The sequence below is a fragment of the Dermacentor variabilis genome, chromosome 9, assembly GCF_050947875.1.
Source record: "Dermacentor variabilis isolate Ectoservices chromosome 9, ASM5094787v1, whole genome shotgun sequence".
NCBI classification, from domain to species: Eukaryota; Metazoa; Arthropoda; class Arachnida; order Ixodida; family Ixodidae; genus Dermacentor; species Dermacentor variabilis.
In genome coordinates, this window is record NC_134576.1 from 101,475,676 (window position 1) to 101,494,239 (window position 18,564).

The 18,564-nt window shown below is 45.1% G+C and overlaps 3 protein-coding genes across 3 annotated transcripts in view; 2 read left to right on the forward strand and 1 right to left on the reverse strand.

Moving 5' to 3' along the window:
* Positions 1 to 5,598, forward strand: part of LOC142557181 (lysosomal alpha-mannosidase-like) — a 210,057-nt gene extending 204,459 nt beyond the window's left edge. Inside the window, exons 44-45 of the mRNA XM_075668853.1 lie at positions 2,933 to 3,064; positions 4,807 to 5,598. Of these exons, the coding sequence (XP_075524968.1) occupies positions 2,933 to 3,064; positions 4,807 to 5,055 (381 nt within the window). The 3' untranslated portion in view covers positions 5,056 to 5,598. The remainder of the gene's footprint in view (positions 1 to 2,932; positions 3,065 to 4,806) is intronic.
* Positions 5,599 to 6,943: 1,345 nt separating this feature from the next.
* On the reverse strand, positions 6,944 to 13,737 carry RpS21 (ribosomal protein S21). Its single transcript, XM_075668854.1, has 6 exons — positions 13,659 to 13,737; positions 13,497 to 13,576; positions 13,305 to 13,368; positions 12,829 to 12,900; positions 7,058 to 7,113; positions 6,944 to 6,986 (listed from the first exon to the last, which is right to left on the reverse strand). The coding sequence occupies exons 2-6, from the start codon at positions 13,544 to 13,546 to the stop codon at positions 6,977 to 6,979; spliced, it is 252 nt and encodes an 83-aa protein (XP_075524969.1). The 5' UTR covers positions 13,547 to 13,576; positions 13,659 to 13,737; the 3' UTR covers positions 6,944 to 6,976.
* Positions 13,738 to 13,932: 195 nt separating this feature from the next.
* Ns2 (nucleostemin 2) overlaps positions 13,933 to 18,564 on the forward strand; it is a 29,220-nt gene continuing 24,588 nt past the window's right edge. The window contains exons 1-3 of the mRNA XM_075668855.1: positions 13,933 to 14,189; positions 14,360 to 14,447; positions 18,266 to 18,494. Coding sequence (XP_075524970.1) covers positions 14,117 to 14,189; positions 14,360 to 14,447; positions 18,266 to 18,494 — 390 coding nt within the window. The 5' untranslated portion in view covers positions 13,933 to 14,116. The remainder of the gene's footprint in view (positions 14,190 to 14,359; positions 14,448 to 18,265; positions 18,495 to 18,564) is intronic.

Genomic DNA, 18,564 nt, shown 5'->3' on the forward strand with positions numbered 1-18,564 from the left:
TATCGGTCTGAACCTCTTTAGTGGACGCCTCAACGTCACTTTTAAGCTGACTAGTCCACTGTTCCAAGGTCAACTCATTTCCTTCATCATCGATTCTCTGCGCTCTTCTTTTCCTAAATGCATCCCAGTCAACCATCCTGAATGTGCGCTCCTTTTTATTAGCCACTGCCAAAGTAATCATAAGTATGTAATGATCGCTACCAAAATCTTTATTAGAATTGGACCAGGACGAATCCACCACCCCTCGAACAAAAGTGAGATCAGGTGTCGAATCTCTACATGTCGACGTGCCACATCTGGTGGGATACGAGGGGTCTGTAATCAGAGTTAAATTCAAGTCTAGTGCCTGCTGCCATAGTCTCTCCCCCTTAATAGTGCTATAAACATACTTCCACACATGATATGGTGCATTGAAGTCCCCTCCAATAAGCAACGGTGCATCCTTAGCCAGATTGGTTGCCTTGGTCAAGAGAGATTTGAAACTCAGCTTCGTGTCCCGGGGGCTACTGTACAGGTTAAGCAGGTAAACGCTCCTCTGACATGACCTTTGCCGACCTAAGATTACTTCCACCATAATATATTCAATCTTGCAATCTGCCATGTGAAGATCATGTCTAATGTATGCCAACCTCCTATTAATGAGAGTAGCGAGTCCTCTGCCCTGTTCATTATCCTTAACTTCCGCTTTGAAATTCGTTAAGGTCACGTTAGACGTCAGTGTTTCCTGTAACATGATAACTTGAGGCTTGACACCATGCGTTCTAACAAACTGCTGCAGAGACGCCTTCTTATGATTGAACCCCCTACAATTCCACTGCCAAATACTAAATGAACTATTTAATAGAGCCATCTTGACCACGGAAATTTGGTGAACTATTTTTGAGCTCAACTCCACTCGGCGACTTACCCTGCTGGGCTAGCGGCCGAGTGCACTCCCGCTCCATAACAGGGACCACTGTCTCGTTTAGATATATTTCAATTTTGCCTAATCTCTGATCCGTGATATTTTCCCGTTCTTCTATCCGCTCCAGTCTACTAATGATCTGATTTACACTTTCTTGCAATGTCGCCATCATTGCTTTAAGCTCGGAACCGACTTTACCCTGAATCCGGACGGTCGAGGATAAGGCCCTCTTTTTCGGAGCAGGCGTCTCTTCGTCCGCCATGTTCTGTTCTGCGACCTCCACAGACCTTGGTACCTCAACCGAGTCATCATGTTTCCCAGTCTGTCTTAAGCTATCGTTGTTACCGGAAGGTAAGCCGTTCCTAAGTACAGCCATCTCTTTGATAAGCCCGTCAATGGCTGCTTTTAAACTACGATTCTCTCTCTCCAATTGCGCAATCCTATCCCTATCCTTATTACCATCCACATGCTCCTGGCGCTGCTCGGGCGCTCGGCCGGCGCTGATGCCACCCTTGACCTTGTCAGCCCAGGTGGTCTGGCTCCCAGCTGCGCCGCCGTCGCCACCAGCTGCAGGAAAGCGCACCCGCGCCTCCATAGAAACGGATCGGCTCCTGGTCGTACGAGTCCCAGAAGATGGCCGCTGCCTCGACCTGGAGCGGCTCCTAGAGCGCGAGCGTCCCTTAGAGCGTTGGCGGGCGCTCACCAGTCTGTAATCATTAAACGCGTTAACTAAACGATCTACAGTTAAAAGGCATCTGTTTACACAAACTTTCATTATAGGTTCAGTGTATTGTTTGCGTCCCATTAGCTTAATTAACTTGTTCAATATCTCTATATGTCCCTCGCATGAAGAAAATGTACGTAAATAATAGCGATTTCTTGTATGTCTTAGCTCTTAAACTTATTTCTAAAAATTATTAACTATTTTAGATCCTCGCTCTTCCGAGATTTTATAAACCTGGCATAAAGCTTATCTCTTTGCGTTCTTTAGAGGCTCTTTGGTGATCCAAGGTTTCCGATAAGCTTTGTGGTTTCTTTTCTTGTGTATAAAATGTGTTTAAGTGATGCAAACCACACCGGGATTTAAGCTGCCGGCTGTACAGAAGAATCCAAAGCGAGCACAAAAGAGCGCTAAGGGCCCACAGTGGAGTTTGCGTCCCCCAACGCTTACGTGCGGTTTGTGTCCTCTAAACTAATTCTCACTAATTAGTTGTGGCAATAACGGGGATCATACAGGAGTCAGTAAATTGGGAGTGCAACGCAAGCAGGTGGCTGTGCACAGCTGCCATATACAAGGAACATTCTTTGTTGAACGTCATTTCCCATAATAGGCTATGCCCTCTACTCACAGAGAGGGGAAAATGAGGAAAAGAAGGAGAAGGTGACTAGGCTGCGCCATGGTCGCCACCCTCCAATGAGGAACGAGAGAACAGCCCTAGCAAGAGAATGGGCGTGTGACAGAGCTGGTTGATCATCCATTGTGAACACAGTGCACCAGCTAACAGAAGAGTGACAAAGAAGGTTGAAGCCCAAGCACCGACTTCCAGAGATTTTTATTGCGAAGGGCACACATATGCAAACAGCTCACGTACGTGACCTCCAATCAAACTGCCGCATGGCCAAGTTGTAAAACGTAAAAGAAAACAACCTGAAAAAACGACCACTTTTCGATCATTCACAAGAACCCAAGTACATTAAAATTAACTTTTGGAGTTTTACATTCCAACACCAAGATCTGATTATGAGGCACGCCATAGTGGGGGACTCCGGATTAATTTGGCACTGTGGGGTTCTTTAACGTGCACCTAAATATGTACACGGGTGTGTTTGCATCGCCCCCATCGAAATGCGGCCGCCGTGGCCAGGATATTTGCTCCCGCGAGCTCGTGCTTAGTGGTGCAACACCAAAGCTATTAAGTGACCACGGTGGGTCCAAAGTACGTTATCACAGTGCACCATTCCCTGCGCATACGAAGGGTACTGGCGCGCTACAATGCTAAAGCAGCTGAAACGATTCCCCTGTTACAGTTCTCCGGGCTGCGGTCACCACTGCCCAGCACGGTGCACCTTCTGACGCTAGAAGCACTATCGCAGACCCAAGTCCTCCTGCGGTTAGAGCACCTGGCCATCGACCAGCACGCAGTGCAGGTCAACGTCACGGTGAGCTATCGTAGGCCTTGCCCTTGAGTAGGGCCAATATCAGCTTTGTTAATGCGTTAGTATGAGAAGTGTAAAAGTAGGAAAACGTGTGTTTCTGTACGTGCGTGAGTAGTTTGGGAAGCCAGTTACGTGGTAGAGTGTGGATGGGAGAGCTTAGAAGAGCGTGTATGTATGTATGTATGTATGTATGTATGTATGTATGTATGTATGTATGTATGTATGTATGTATGTATGTATGTATGTATGTATGTATGTATGTATGTATGTATGTATGTATGTATGTATGCATGTATGCATGCATGTATGCATGCATGCATGGAGTGCAATTGACGGTGGTCTGCTTCGGACCCGTCAGTTGCACTTCTCGAAGAGGCAAGAGGTGCATCAAGTGAACTGAACAAGTGCTCCTAAATGCAGTGAACGCGGTTTATGTCATAGATCCTGGACCTCAAATAGGTGTGACGTAATGCTAACGCATTTATCTCGCATTTACCGCTAAATCGCCACCAATTCGTTTTTTGCTCGCAATGACATGTTATGCTGTGCTTAGTACTTACACTATGTTGTGATGCGTCCTGTCTGAAGTCCATCGCGTGTCACAGGTACCTCCGGGTACACGTGGCACATGTATGATGTGACCATGCATGATTTTCCTTGCAAAGTTCTGTCATTTCATCCGAGGCATCTGGTGCGTCTATTCGCATCTGTTGGACACAACTTTAATTTCAGCACTTGGTTGAACACTTGAGAATTTTTTTCTCTGCCAACCCTATCGCCAATGTCGATGGTTAACGTCCAAACAGGAATGCTAAGCACACTTCAAGCACTTCTGAATTTGTTCGCAGTGTCGCTTATTAAATGCGGAAGCATTTCTTTGTCTGCCCCTGTCCACTTTGCTGAATATGGTTTTCCAGCCTCTATGCGACTTTAAGGCTTCATTGATGGCGCCACAATGACGCCGGTTACCGTATAGGCTAGATTATACAGATTAGAGGGATATACAGTAAAAGGGAGCTTATACACCAACTTAGACTAATAAAGTGTTCATTAAAGCACTTTGTTAATTTAGTGATAATAGATGATTAGTAAAGATGATCAGAATTTTTTAACCATGCACCAGAACTTCAGCACCTATACGTCAAGTGTGACATCACAAATATTAATATTTCCTTTTTTGTATTTTAGCCTTGTTGACTCAGTAAACATTCGTTAAATTTGCAATGTTCCACATTTATCTCCTTTAAAATACAATGTGGTCCATTTTTACTGATAAACAACTCACTAGTACCTAGCAGACGCCATCACGACGAGCTAGTGCGACAACTTCAAGCCGGCATCGCAACCAGCCTTTCGTTTTTGTAGCTTACCAAGGCTCTTATCACGACCAATATGGCCTTCAGCATTGTAGGATGGTAACGTATGAATACAAGTGAACTCATTTTTCTCTAAACTGACCCTCTAGAAATACTGGCACTCACAGCAATTTCAATGCCTGACGACGCTCTCTTATGTTATTAGCGTAGTGCAGAAGCCCATGACTATTAAAGTGGGTTAAAGGCAAGCAAATAAATGCTCTAGCATTAAGATTTTTTTTTTTTCCTTCTTAGTGGTGGCTGATTGATGTTACAGGTTACCCACGAAAGTACACTGCGTGCGACCACTGTGCCCTCTCTACACTACGTTTTTTTAATTGTAGACGTCAGCATCATTCGCGTTTTGCCCGCATGCTTGTCCCTGTGCAGAGACTGCTGAGGGGCTTCCGGCTGAACGATGTGAGACCGGTGACCCTGGCCGCCAACCAGTTCCTTCCTGGACCCACCCGACTAAAGTGGCGAGTGCGCGGGCAACCAGGACCCACGACGACGAGCGATCGCCTGGCAATGCCAGCCATCACGGAGCAGAAGGGCACCGGCGACATGCTCGTTACACTGTCGCCGGGCCAAATAGTCAGCCTCATTGCAAAGATAGGGGAACGAGAACCCTCACGCTAAATGGACAGTCATATACTTTCTTGAGAACACAAGTTCAACCGCAACGGCCATTATGATGCACTCGGATGACAGCAGTCGTGAGATTGCCGTGCGGTGTTGAAAGTGCTTCGATGTTGGTGCTCGGCTTGCTGTTTTTCCATGCACATTACACGGTCGGTCCCTTTATTGCAAAGTTAATTTACCTTGACACAACTGTGAACAATGGACCGCACGTACTCCTGCACATAATGTACTGCAGAAATGTCAAGGGTCACGAACAAAGCAACCTCGAGCCTTGGGGATTGTCCATACTCCAGACAGAAATAAGTGGGACAATGCAGCCCCTACACAGTACTGCTCTTCCTGAAGCCATGGTCTTTAAAGTATCTTCTTTACACAACGAAAAGGCAGCTCTGCAATAAGTCATTGAGGCATTAATATTATTAACGTTGGGCAAATTTTTTTTAAAAAATTTGAAAGCGGGCCACACATTACATTTTACTGACACCACCCGATCGGATCATAACTATTCTGAAAATGCACTGCAGAAAATAAAGCAGGAAGCCATGCATATTTTGCTCATGCCTCCACTCGATTTATAGCAAGACAGATCGCCCAGCTTTTCAGAGAAATCACAATACGCTGGAGCGGTGAAATGTGAGAAGAATGACGACTTTTCACAGTGGCTATATGCTTCTAGACTTAACAAAACTTTCCATTTAACTCTGCATTCAGCAACTGTCTACCTCCTCTAGCGCTGTTTTATTACTTTATTTCAAACCATGGGGACGGTAACTGAACTTTTGGGCTACACTACTTTTTCAATTAGAGCGAAGGTATAGGAAAAACTTAACCCCATTTATCCCCATGTTTTTCTATGGAAAATAGTTTAAGGCATGTTTTTACGACAGCCATGATTTTTATAATTTCGGCGAGCATCTCAATTTGCTATACCCGCTCCTACTCTACCAGATTACCCATTTCTTGGCATCATCCACACATCACAGCACTACAAGTTTGAAACAAGGAGTCGTAGAGGCTTTGCAAGGAGCGTGTTTTCTGTGAAATGTTGACACTAGGAAGCTTTCAATGATGATGCTGGTAGAAATATCTTTTCACATGAGAAAACCACAATCAGACTACGAGACACGCCATAGTAGGGGAACACCAGATTCATTCTGGCTCCCTGGGAATCTTTAAAGGGGCCCTGAACCACCCCTCGGGCTTAATACAATAACATAGTCTGCAGGTAGCATACACTGCTGTGCAGTCAACTTTCTCTGTCGTACGCAATACATGCAGCTCGCAAGCAGGGTGCGAAATCACCTTCCTCTCAAACACTTTTCAACAGGAGCCTGCTCCTCATTCTCTTCTGGACACCTTATTTCGTAATAAAGCGGATTCCCATACATGGCTGCTATTGGCATATTGGTCTGCTGCGCAGCACATATACCGCCGCCGCTGTGGGGTGCTGCCACGAGTCCACTGGCTAAACGCACTCCGGCTAATGAAATTTGAACTGCGCCCCACGGCGACATTAAGAAGGCGGAGTGTTGTGGGCACGCCCCACTCTGCCATATCCTTCGCAGTGCAAGGCATTGAAGGAGGAATGGGAGCACAGCAGAAGTAGCGTTTGATTGCCAAATAACTGTGCTTCTGCTAAATTTCCCGTCAAATGCCTTACTCCACTTCGATAACAAGTGGTTCAGGGCTCCTTCAACCTGCATCTAAATTTATGCACACAAATGTTTTTTCTCAAAAGGGAAATTGCCAAATCCCCCACTGGGAAATGTAAAACTTGCTTCTTAAACGAATGGGTGAACTGATTTACAGTGTAACCACGGCCAAGATGAGCTCAGCAATCTCATTCCCCAAACAGGGAAAGCACACACACGAAACGATACACAGCCTTGGTGTTCACCAATTTATTTAAACGCGTCCATCAGTAGTCCCTGTAAAGAAAAGAAATAAAGACAAACATGTAAAATTTGCCTCTGCAACGCCCTCGTAATGCCATCCTTACTTTGCGACATAGCCATCCTTCTGGGCCAACCGAGTGATGGAGTCATCAGATTCCCCCTGCAAACAAAAACACATGGTTCATTACAAATGAGAAGAAAGAGGGTTAACCGAGGGGCCCGATTTTTATTAGTCATATCCTAAGAAGCCAACAAACACGGACACCAAGGACAACATAGGGGAAATTACTTGTGCTTAATAAATTAAAGAAAGAAACGATAAATTAATGAAAATTAAAGTGGATGAAAAAGCAACTTGCCACAGGTGGGAACCGAACCCACAACCTTCGCATTTCGCATGCGATGCTCTACCAGTTGAGCTACCACAGCGCCGCTTTCCCATCCACTTTCTTGGGTATTTATGTGTCCTAGTAGAAACCTGCGAGTGTTAGCCAGCGCCACCACTCACAGACCTTGGCGGCGGACGTGGAACATTCTTTTTGCCGCAGGCGTCACAAGAACGTGATCTTTTTGGGTGAAGTCAACTGGTCACTAAACCCACATATGCTACCTGAAGGCATCAATGTTGCCGGATTCGAGACCCTCGTTACGTAATAAACGAGAAAAAAGGGGGTTAATCGAGGGGCCCAATTTTTATTAGTCATATCATAAGAAGCCAACAAACACTGACACCAAGGACAACATAGGGGAAATTACTTGTGCTTAATAAATGAAACAAAGAGGTAGAGCATCGCACACGAAATGCGAAGGTTGTGGGTGCGGTTTCCACCTACGGCAAGTTATTTTTTCATACACTTTAATTTCCATTAATTTATACTGTAGCCACAGGTACAGCTCACCATTGATTGAACACACATGCATATTCATTATAAAGGTATCTCAGCATTCACGCAAATGAAAACCTACTGGATCTGCACAGTACAAGTTGATACATTCTCCTTACCATCCAATAGATGACAATTACCTGGCAGCTTCACGAAGCAGTAGCTTCTATTGACAGTCTTCACGAAGCAGTTTGTTCTAGAGAAATGAGATGGCTCTTTCAGCAGCGCGCCGCACGTCGCCTCAGCAACAGCGCACGAATATGAAACCATTACCATTTCCACCTTGCTTCTCTGCGATCAGCTGTCAGAACTGCAACTGAGTTTTCGCTAATGCATGTGGTCCAATCATGCCGGATTTATTCGTGAGGATTGAAGACGTGTGCAGTAGTTGGCTGCAAAAATAGTGACTGGCATACTAAGAAATGGAATGAATCTGTATAGCCGAGTTGGCGGACCGTTGCTGCAACTATCCGTTCGCATTACCGGCACTTCTGAGGATATAGAAATTTGCAAATAGGCCAGCGTTGCATCGCTAACTTTCAAAGAAAGCACTTCAGACCTGGAACGACGGCAAGAGTGAGTACTGCTCGTTAAACAATGACAAAGGAAGTAGCACCACTTCCTGTCATAGTATGTTTCGCGCAAAGTATCTACACACATTTACACCAACTGGCATGAAATCTTACTCCCACTATCGACGTGTCAATAAGTGAATGGGCACACTCTTGAATATATGCACACCATATAGGCACAATAAATGATGGAGTACACCAATAATGCACGAATGGTTGAAGCTGAATGTTTTGTGACGGTCCACAAAAGTAAGCGAGTTACTAACGATAATACATCTTTGCTACAAGGTATTGCTATGCAGAAAACGGCTGCGTTTCAAGTTCTGCACACAGCAAGAACAAATCTACCAGAAATGAGCACACCTGCGAGTGATTAGGCAGAAATAATCAGACAGTCATCACACAAAGAAAATTTAATTAGTCAGAAAAGTGACAAGCTGCTGCTTCAAGATACTTGCCAAATAAAGAACAATAAGCAAGACATACTAATCCTGCTTCGATTCATGAGCGGAAAATTTGGATAGCTTGGAATACATATTTAGCTTTGCTTTTTAAACAAGTACCATATACACTGCTCTGGCTGTTTGGACATTGCTTAATCAGCTTCCAAATCGCATTTGCATGTCCTCCGAAGCTGTGTCCAAAGCTTCGTGTCGTCCACGCAGTCATCGCCTATGATATCCCCCGAAACAGTGGTTTGCTAAGCCGCAGCGGCATCATACACTCATTGTAAACATGGAGGCAACAGAGGCAGTTTAGGCAAGCAATGGATGCGTCACCATGTGATCAAACATGGCAGTGCCCACAAGATCGCCACGAAAAGGGTCAATAAGTCCCAATGGGGGCTGCCCTCACGATACCAGCTGAAAGGTAGGTCCTATAACTGTCGTGCACCATATTAGCATACGTTGATATTTTTTCTTTACCTTCAGAACCACTGCAGTTCAAATAATCAGTGATTCAAGTTCAAATTAGCATATTCAGATTCACTCGCTCTATACATGTATTACCTAAATTACACTTTACTATAGTATTCTTTTTGCATTCTTTTTCATTACATATCGGGCATTAAAGGGACACTAAAGGTTACCAGAAACTCAAGTTAAAGTGGTAGAGCAATGTTCTAGAACGTCTAAGGCGTCAATATAATCGTGAACAGAGCTTTAGTAACCGAGAAATTGAGGTAAATGCATGACACGATTTGAGACCCCCCAGCGACATTCCGGTACTAGCCCGATGACGAAAGGACTCCTTATAATTTGTGTTACTAATACTCAACTACTCGTATTAAAAATATCATTTCATTCGATTATAAAACGGAAAAAAATGTTATTTGTCTACATCTATTCGATTCTAAGAAAAAATAACATTTTGACGTTACCCTTCAGTAATATGGGTGTTTGAAAGGTTTCGTTTTCGCTCGACTCTGCGCGCTCGACTCTGCGCCGCGCACGCTTTGGAGTTTCAGTAGTTTCGTTATCGCGTCGTGCTGTGAGGGTTCTGCTGGCTCGCGAAACTTTCATTTGGAACAAGCAGCGAGAATGCCACGTCCATGTGATGTCGTGGGAAGCCCTCGTTCCTTTCCCGCTCCGGAGAGCCGGTGTCGAGGCCGCCGGCAGTGCGAGCCCTCAGCAGCAGGTCGCGCTCGTCGGTGCTCAAATCGCTGAAGTTGAGCCCACCATCGCGAGCCAATCTGTCGGTGTCAGGGTCCATTGCGACGAGCGTCGAAGTTAGCGTCATAGAATGAAGTACCAGCTTATGGGCGTCTTGCGCTGGAGTTTGAGGTATAGTAGCGGCGCCTGGTGGCGGTGCGGGAAACGACATCTGGGTCGTGCCAGCTTGGGTCGTATTGAGCCCTGGCTGTGGCGAAGCACGTTTCTAGACAGAGTTTTGCGTCGATTCGCACATTTTTATGCCCTGTTGCGAGTGCGAAAAGGCTCGTTGCTTCTCATAGACCACGCCGACCACGCTGCGAGCTCGCCGCAGCCTATAGTTTAACGAAAACGGACTCTCCGTGTGCCGTGGGACGTAATGTGGGACGTAATTCGTTTCTCCTTCCGCTAGCCACCATACTCCGGCTTTCGCTCTGCTGTCGGCTCTGTCTTGGCTCTGTTTCTGGCCGCGCGTTCGCGTTTTGCGCAGAAAAGCCGTAGCGCCGTCTGCGGACGCGGTTCTACTCACCAATGGCGCAACGTCACTATGAGATCATGATGTCAGTACTCCTCGATCGGAGGGCGGGCGATTTGAACTGCGCTAGAGGTACGCGGACGCTTCAGAACGCATTTTCTCTTAAAATAAGTCTCTCCTTGGCACGAAACAGGCGTTTCGAGGTTTCTGTGATGGTATTTCAACAGTCCACGTTGACTTAATAATAACCTTTAGTGTCCCTTTAAGCGTCCTGTGGAACATTTATTTTTAAAGGGCCCCCTCAAAAGGCCCCATAGTGGAAGTTGTTAAGTGTCCTCTAAGGAGCGTTCTGCCGGAAAAAATTTTCTAAATTCGCTCATATATTGCAGAGATATAATGATATCAGTGCCACAAACCCATGAATTCAGGAGTGCATTATGTAACCGTGCAAACGACAATGGACGAAGAAGGAAACACACAGGACACGAGGTTGTACAGTTACACAATGCATTCCAATATCGACCACCAACTAGCCCACCTCCCCCTGTTAAATGGAATTCAGGAGGCAAGCTACACTGCCAAGTGAGACACCCTCGCCACTCGCCCCACCTAGCCACCGCAAGTGAAATTCCTTCCCTGCGTTCTCCCATACCGGACCTCGAGGGTCGCGGATGCATACTTCACAGGCCCCGCCTTCATTTTTTTCTTCCTCCTCGCTTTCTTGCGGCGCTGTGCATTTCCGCTGATGGCGTGTGTGAGAGCTGTTGTGATTGTCTTGTTTTGCGCGCTGTGCACGAGGTCGCCTGACTAGCGGTATAAGTCAGTGCTACATGAATACTGAGGCAGACACAAGCAGATCACAGAGCATGATCCCGCGTTGGAACACGGCAGAATATGACAGTTTCGATGTCTGCACATGCGACTGCACGACGTGGGAACAAGCAGACGAAACAGAAGTACATCTCTCTTTCTGCAGTGAGAAGTAAAACAAAAACATGCAGACAGTCTGTTTGTGTTTTATTATTCTCCTAAGCTTTAAATCGTCCATTCAAGCAACATATTTCACAAACAACAGATGTTGCCTTGAATAATTCTCGAAGTCCTGTATTACCACGAGCGACGTCACAGTGCAAACGTGTACGCAGGCGCACTAGCACGTGTACATCATCCTCCGGCTTGGAGCGCAGCGAACGCGAGAACAGAAAATGGCATTCGGTTTGATATTTGAGATCTTTCTGCAACGTGTAGCAATGCAATACTTTGCAGAAACGATCGTCATTGTGCAAATGCATGCTCTGCGCTTGTCAGCTCAAAATGGCCAGACCTGGTGCGGGGCCCTTTAAGAGAAAGCTTTAGCTCGAAGCATACTCTATCTAAATACATGGTAAATGAGAAATCATTTTTCTTGGCAACCACTGCACCTGATGACATTTGCAACATTTAAAAGAAAAAGTGATGCTACTGGCTCATGCCATTTTGGAGCCGCTAAAAGTGCATTTTGGAGCAGTAAAATGGACTTTGAGAGCAGGTTTATGAAACAGACTGCAAAATATACTATACGGAACTTCAACAGTGGGCAAGCCACGTGAAGGCAGCAAGTGGTTACTGGTTCATCAACTCAATCCAAACACTAAAAATGCCTCCTACCCCTCCCTTCATTGCAATCCTGCCATGAAGCGGTGCCTTAGAAATGCATGGAAGCAATTGCATGTGCTCTGTGCAGATTTCAGAGGTGTTTTGAGAACCTTCAGCATAATCTCGCTGCTACAAATCTACCTTTTAAGACGGAGCACTCTATGAAAAAAAGAAAAAGGTATGTTTATAATACACCAGAGCCTAAAGTAATAGGCCCACTCTGCTTCTTTACATCCCTAAATGGAATGGAAGCCTTTCAACATAGGGTGGGTGCAGAGTTCTCATATTTTGCAGAAATGTAGCAGGATGTAGCAGGGTTTGCCTCTCGGCACAGCGGTAGCATCACTGGTCTTCTTTCAATTGCTTACTTAGGCCAAATTCCCATCAGCCATGTTCTTCAACTTATTTCAACTGCTATGTTATTTTGCGCATGTTTTGGGCTTACAGCGGCACGCTGCTCACGGCACTCTAGTGCCGGGTTGTCAACTACGCACCGGACACGGCACTAGCTGAAACAAATTTCTGTAGAGTGTACACACTTCACTTTTGATGACTGGTAAAACGACACATGCACGGGGTGGCAGCGTAGGAGTTCGCATTTTGTTTGAAATCGACAGTACTCTCAGTCACCCACAGGGTTCACAATGCACAACTCACCATGCGGCGGATGGCACCACAGATGGCATAGGCCGTTGTTTCGCCGGTCGCCCGGCCCGACTGCTCATCCACCTAGAATACGGGCGGTCACTTATGAAAATGGTTTCAAAAAAGCTGTATAGCTAACCTCAAGTAAGCTTTGTGCTTTGCTATGTAGTAAACGGTCATGACAGTACTATCAGCAACTCAAGTCTTACGAAGTCTACAATCACATCACGTGGCCTTCTTATTTTTTATTGATCTTGACAAACTGATTCTTCGTTAAGTTGAATGAGGTGCTGAGCACCAATCGTTCCCTAGTATGAACGAGCATGATCAACAATGAATGGCACAAATACACGCGTAAGTACCCCATCACGCGCGCGCATACATATATAAATGCACACTGTATACAGTTACGTGACGAACAAATGATGCAGCACATGCTCTAAGGTCGCTGCCTAAGCATGTCGCAAAAGATGCTGAACGCAACTTACAATGGCCAAGTTGATCTGGATGGAAGCATGGTCCTTGGCGTGGATGATGCGGTTGCTCGTAGAGCTGCAAAAAGTTTTGCCGGGTCAGATGTTTGTTTCAACACTCTGGGTCATCACTCGAAGCGGAAATATCGCGCCCAACGCAACAAACCCCAGCCGGCAGAAGAGAAGTGCTCAAACACGTGCACTTACCACTTGCGAGGAATGTACAGATCCACGTATTCTCCGGCCTCGTTCTGCATGGTTGGCTAACCTGAAGTTGCTCACGAACACTGTTACGAAAAGAAAAAGACGATTAAATGCCGCTTTCAGGGCAAATATGCTACGAAAGCGCCGGCCGAAATTTTGCCATACCTTCAGAAATGGCGTCAGCGTTGAGAAAGAATTAGGACTGGCATTGCCTGTTTTCGCATTATTCAGCCGCCAATGACACTATGACGCTAGTAACTTCATAATTTGAAACATTTTTTTTTCAAACTACAGCTGCTACAAGTTATAATATAACGTAAAAATTTTGATGCTTAGCCAAAGTTATACATTAAGCTATTATTTATGTTGAAAATATTTTTTATAGCAACATCAATTTCAATGTGGCTTCCGGGCTTTTAGAGCATACATATGTCTAGTCGTTTACCTCAAACACGTGTTGTTGCTGGCTGCTGCGCTTTTGCCGTGGCCGGCGACGTTCAGTCGGCAGAAACTTCATTCATTACCAAATTTTGTGCTCAGCAATCCGTGCCTCGGCAGTGAAGTGTTCAACCCAGCCGCGTTCGCTCTTCTGCTGTGAGCATCGCCGATTTCAAGTCGTCAGCATGGCTAAAGCGAAGAGGATCGGGGCTAAGAAAACAAGCTCCTTCAATAAGGGAACGCACAGTTTAAACCCAGGTAACGCCTCAAACGACCCCTTGTCTCCAGATATTCATAAAGTATAGTGAGTTGTGTGGTTTCGCTTTGATATGTAAGCTCTTGACAAGATCCGGCCCAACTGTGAGCTGTCGCCGATGGCCAGTGGGAAGATGACAGTTTATGTTTCAACGTGTTCGATGTCTTTGCAGACAGACCCAAGAAAAGCAATGACAGTACAATGCGAGACAAGTCGACGATCAAGCGTCTGCTCATGTACAAGAACTCAAGACCGTACAGGTACCACGATAATCACTCACTGGTCTATGCGTATTCGAAACTCAACTGCAGCATATGTTCGTAACGATGACCGCGAACTCACACACTATGCCCTATTCCAAATACTCAGTGCCATCACAGGACAACTGCGATGGCAGGCAGACGCAGATGCAAGTTGCGACATAATCGCAGCACCGCACATATTTAGCAATGCTGTCAAGAGCTAGCTGGTGCGTCATCGTGGGAATTGCACTACTCTTTAAACACAGGACAAGCAAAGTTTGGCAAAAGTTGCAGATCTGCCTAACAGAGCTGCAACCCTGTACATGTGTTTTTGTTGTCCTAACTACGGATTCGGAGAGAAAGAGAAACACGAGAAACCACTACAAGTTTGTCACACGTTAGCTCTTGAACAAATTGTGTTAGGTGTCCTGGGTCAAGTTCCATGTCAACACTCAGTTATTTATTTCTAGCGTAACCCATAACAAGGAAACCGAAACGGGTGCATTTAGCCTTGTGAAAAGTTATCTAGTGTCTTGTGATGCAGGATCTGAGTGGCACAATGGCGTATTTTGCATTAAACTGTGTGCTCGCCTTTTCTACTGACCGCTCATTCTCAGATCCGTTTAACCTTTTCTCTGTTGTGTGTACGAAGAGCATTTCAATTGTGCAGCGGTATTTCACTGTCCAGCTCTGCTTTCTTATTCACTTATTCACAGCAGTGACCTGCTGAAAAAATTTATCTTTCAAAGAAACTTTCTTGGCAGCCTACTTTGTTTCTACAATGTGCAATTATGCATTCATGTCTTAAACTTTGCTGCTTGCAATCTGTTTTGAAAAGCAGCAAAGCTCTTGAGGGTGTGACGGCAACTATAGATCTATGAATGAACTGCTTGTGTGACACAAAACAGCATTACCATAGTTTTAAATACAATTTCGTGGCTTTTCCACTTTCGGCTGGCAGAGGTGCATAATACACACGTTTGCACCTTGCATAAAAAAAAAAAAAAAAATATGCCCAAAATTTTTGCAGTGGCATCTTTGTTGTAATGCTGCCACACCAAAATAATATAATTTACAAATACAATAATGTTTGGGTTTGACCATTAAGAAGAAAATGCTCAGGAAGAAAAATCAGGTGACGGCATGAAGGATCTTTATAAGTGCCCAATGCATTGTGCATATTGAAACTGGTTGACTTTAGTTTTGATTCAGCTGTTCTTTCACAACACTCCTGTTCCTGGTGTCTTTTTACTGCCTAAAGTGAGGATATAGTATCTCCAACAGTTTGTTAGCATCAATTCCGTAGTGCCTGTTGTTAACCGCCCGATCTTTCACTCACAGAAAATTGCGTCCTGCTTCTTTATGCCTGTGGCAATGATTTGTGTTGCAAGGGCATATAGGTGCTAAGCAGTAAACAGGACAATAACGGATATGCACTGTGCATTAGCACTTGTTGTGCGATAGCGCCTGTGCATGTCTGCTGTATTGTTTACTGCTTCATGTGACAGCCTGTTCCTCGCTTTCCCTTTCCTGTTGATTGTATGTGTTCAAAGCAAATAATAATGTGACATGCCCTTGCTACAAAAGTAATGAACTACCAACTTCCCCAATCTGCCACCTTTGTAACCTATGGGAAGTATCAAATGCAATGTTCTGGAAAACTCATCAAACCATGCTACACACCTGTCATGGTGGCTTAGTGGCTACGGCATTGTGCTGCCAAGCACAAGGTCGTGGTATCAAATTCCGGCCATGACGGCTACATTTTGATGGGTGCAAAATGCCAAAAGTCCCATGTTCCTTGCATTGGGCGCTCATTAAAGAACCCCAGGTGGTCAAAATTAATATGAAGCGCCCCCGCTCCGATGTGTTGAGGTTTTGGCTTGTAAAACCCAAGAATTTAATTTTAAGCCATAGGTTTATATCATGCAAACGTGATAAAGAGAACTGGTTTTCCAAACTGCTCTCAAGAAGTCTGGGTGTTCATTAAGATATGCGTGTTGGATGTGAGGTTCACAAATGTTATGGGCAGCACATATACTCTGCACCAGTTAATGATCAAGTTTTAGTGCTCTATGCACATTCATTGCATCAAGAATGGAGACAGGAGTAGACGTGGTATTTGCAGTTTGGGTAAGAGATTGAATGTGTAGCATTCGTGCATCCACATAAGGTATCGGATTTGCTACTGACATGGTGCAAGCATACCGATTTCCCACTCTGCCTTTGGGTTCCGATTGCACGACTGTGTTTGTGCACTGATTTTTCCGCAATGCCTGCAGCTTGACCATGTGTACGCCCATTGTTGAAAATTTCAGGTCAACATTTTAAGTGTCACTGTGCAGTGTTTCAAATTGATGCTTACTCTTCGATTCGCTGCAGTCTCAAACTTACCTTGCTGGTGTCGGGGCACCTTCTAGCTTGACGCTAAGGAGGAAAATACTCAATCTGTATTAGCACATTAGCCCTTCTGCAATACCAAAAATCTACTGCTACCTTTAGGGGAAGCTTGATGAACTAGAAAAGGCATAAAAACAAAACACTAGTGGAGACACTGCCTTGAGTTCCTGCACAAGCTCGCCGTGATGCCATGGATTTTGATTTCATGTGAATTTTTGTAGGTAAAGCTGGCACTGCATTGTATTCTAAAGGAGTCTAATAATGAACTTAACAATTTGCGAGAACTTTTGCTATGCCACAACAGCTCAAACATGAGAAATTGCATAGAAATCTGTGACGTGACACCGACGTAACAGCGCTGGGGTCTGGCATAAAATTAAAAAAAAATAGTTCATTCAGTTTCTCTTCTAATAATCAAGTTCATACTGCAAAATTAACAAAAACACAGTTTCGAAAGAATGCTGCCGGTCTAAATTGATTTAGTGTTTATCTTTGCGAGCCACAGGCATGAAAGCCAATGTGGCTTTTGTTTACAACGCCAACATGCACTACTTGATGTTGAGTAGCATAGGCAAAAGCCACAGAAGGCTTGAGCACTGTTTGCAGTCTTGAACAGAAGTGTTTGAATGCTGTTTACATCTGTGACAGAGGTAGCTTGATGTGCAAATAACAGGTGTCTGCAAGAACCTCTGCATTCAAACTCACATTTACACAATGCAAAACACAGTAGCACCAGTGCCATGCTTGCAGAAATTCTACACCTATCACATAAATCGGGATGGCCAACCACACCAATGTACAAAACCCTACTGTAGCTAAGGTTGCGCAATGCAAGGTGCAGTCAGGCCAATTTATAGCCATTCATCGTTTCTGCTTAGTTTTGCAGTGTCCGCTTGGCTAGTTGCCATCTCGTGTAATCTGCTGAACTCCAAAACACCACGGAGGAGAGCAGCAAGTTGGGCTAGTTGGTGGAAGTTCATCTTGTAGTAAGGGGGGTACTGCACGTCCTGTCCACTTCTACTTCTGTTGTCTGTGTGTTTATAGCACAGTACCCTTATTACGTATGGAGGCCACTGCATCTGAAAAGATTATGGCATGTACAGCCATAACTTTATTGTGACTGTGACACTGCTGAATGCATTCCAACACTTTGTGCTCCATACATGCTGTGTGAACCGATTTAGCGTTCAGATCAGTATAACTAGAACATATCATCAACTTCATTTCTTGTCACAACATATTAGGTAGACCTATATGAGTAAAAGCTTACTCCTAAGGCCTTTGCATCAAAACTGTATTCTAATGGGTCCGCAAATACTGATTTGGCGTCCCTTATAACATTTGACCGTAATGCATGTGCTCTTTGCTCACAAGGACGCCACCTGTGCAAGGCCATGAGTGTAGCTAAAGTTGTCTGTTGTCATGGCTTGCCGCAGGGACCGCAAGGGCAAGATAGTGAAAGCCGCACCATACCAGTCATGGGTGACATCCGGCACGGTGGCCCGAGTGGCACCGAACCCCAAGTGGTTTGGCAACACGCGCACTGTCAGCCAGGGGGCGCTGCAGCAGTTCCAGGAGGAACTGGGACAGGCCATGCGCGACCCATATCAAGTGGTGATGCGCCAGAGCAAGCTGCCTGTTAGCTTGCTCAATGAGAAGGCCAAGGTATCTAGCCAAGTCACTCACCTTTTCTCTTGTCGGCCAGAACCTAATTTGTGATTTTTCAACAGCTTAG

Bases quoted from the DNA above. Each gene is read 5' to 3' on its own strand.
- RpS21 (XM_075668854.1), bottom strand. From the start codon at position 13,546: ATGCAGAACGAGGCCGGAGAATACGTGGATCTGTACATTCCTCGCAAG. The intron at 13,369-13,496 runs GTAAGTGCACGT...AACTTTTTGCAG, and splicing joins CTGTACATTCCTCGCAAGTG to CTCTACGAGCAACCGCATCA. The intron at 7,114-12,828 runs GTGAGTTGTGCA...TTTTGTTTGCAG, and splicing joins GTGGTGCCATCCGCCGCATG to GGGGAATCTGATGACTCCAT.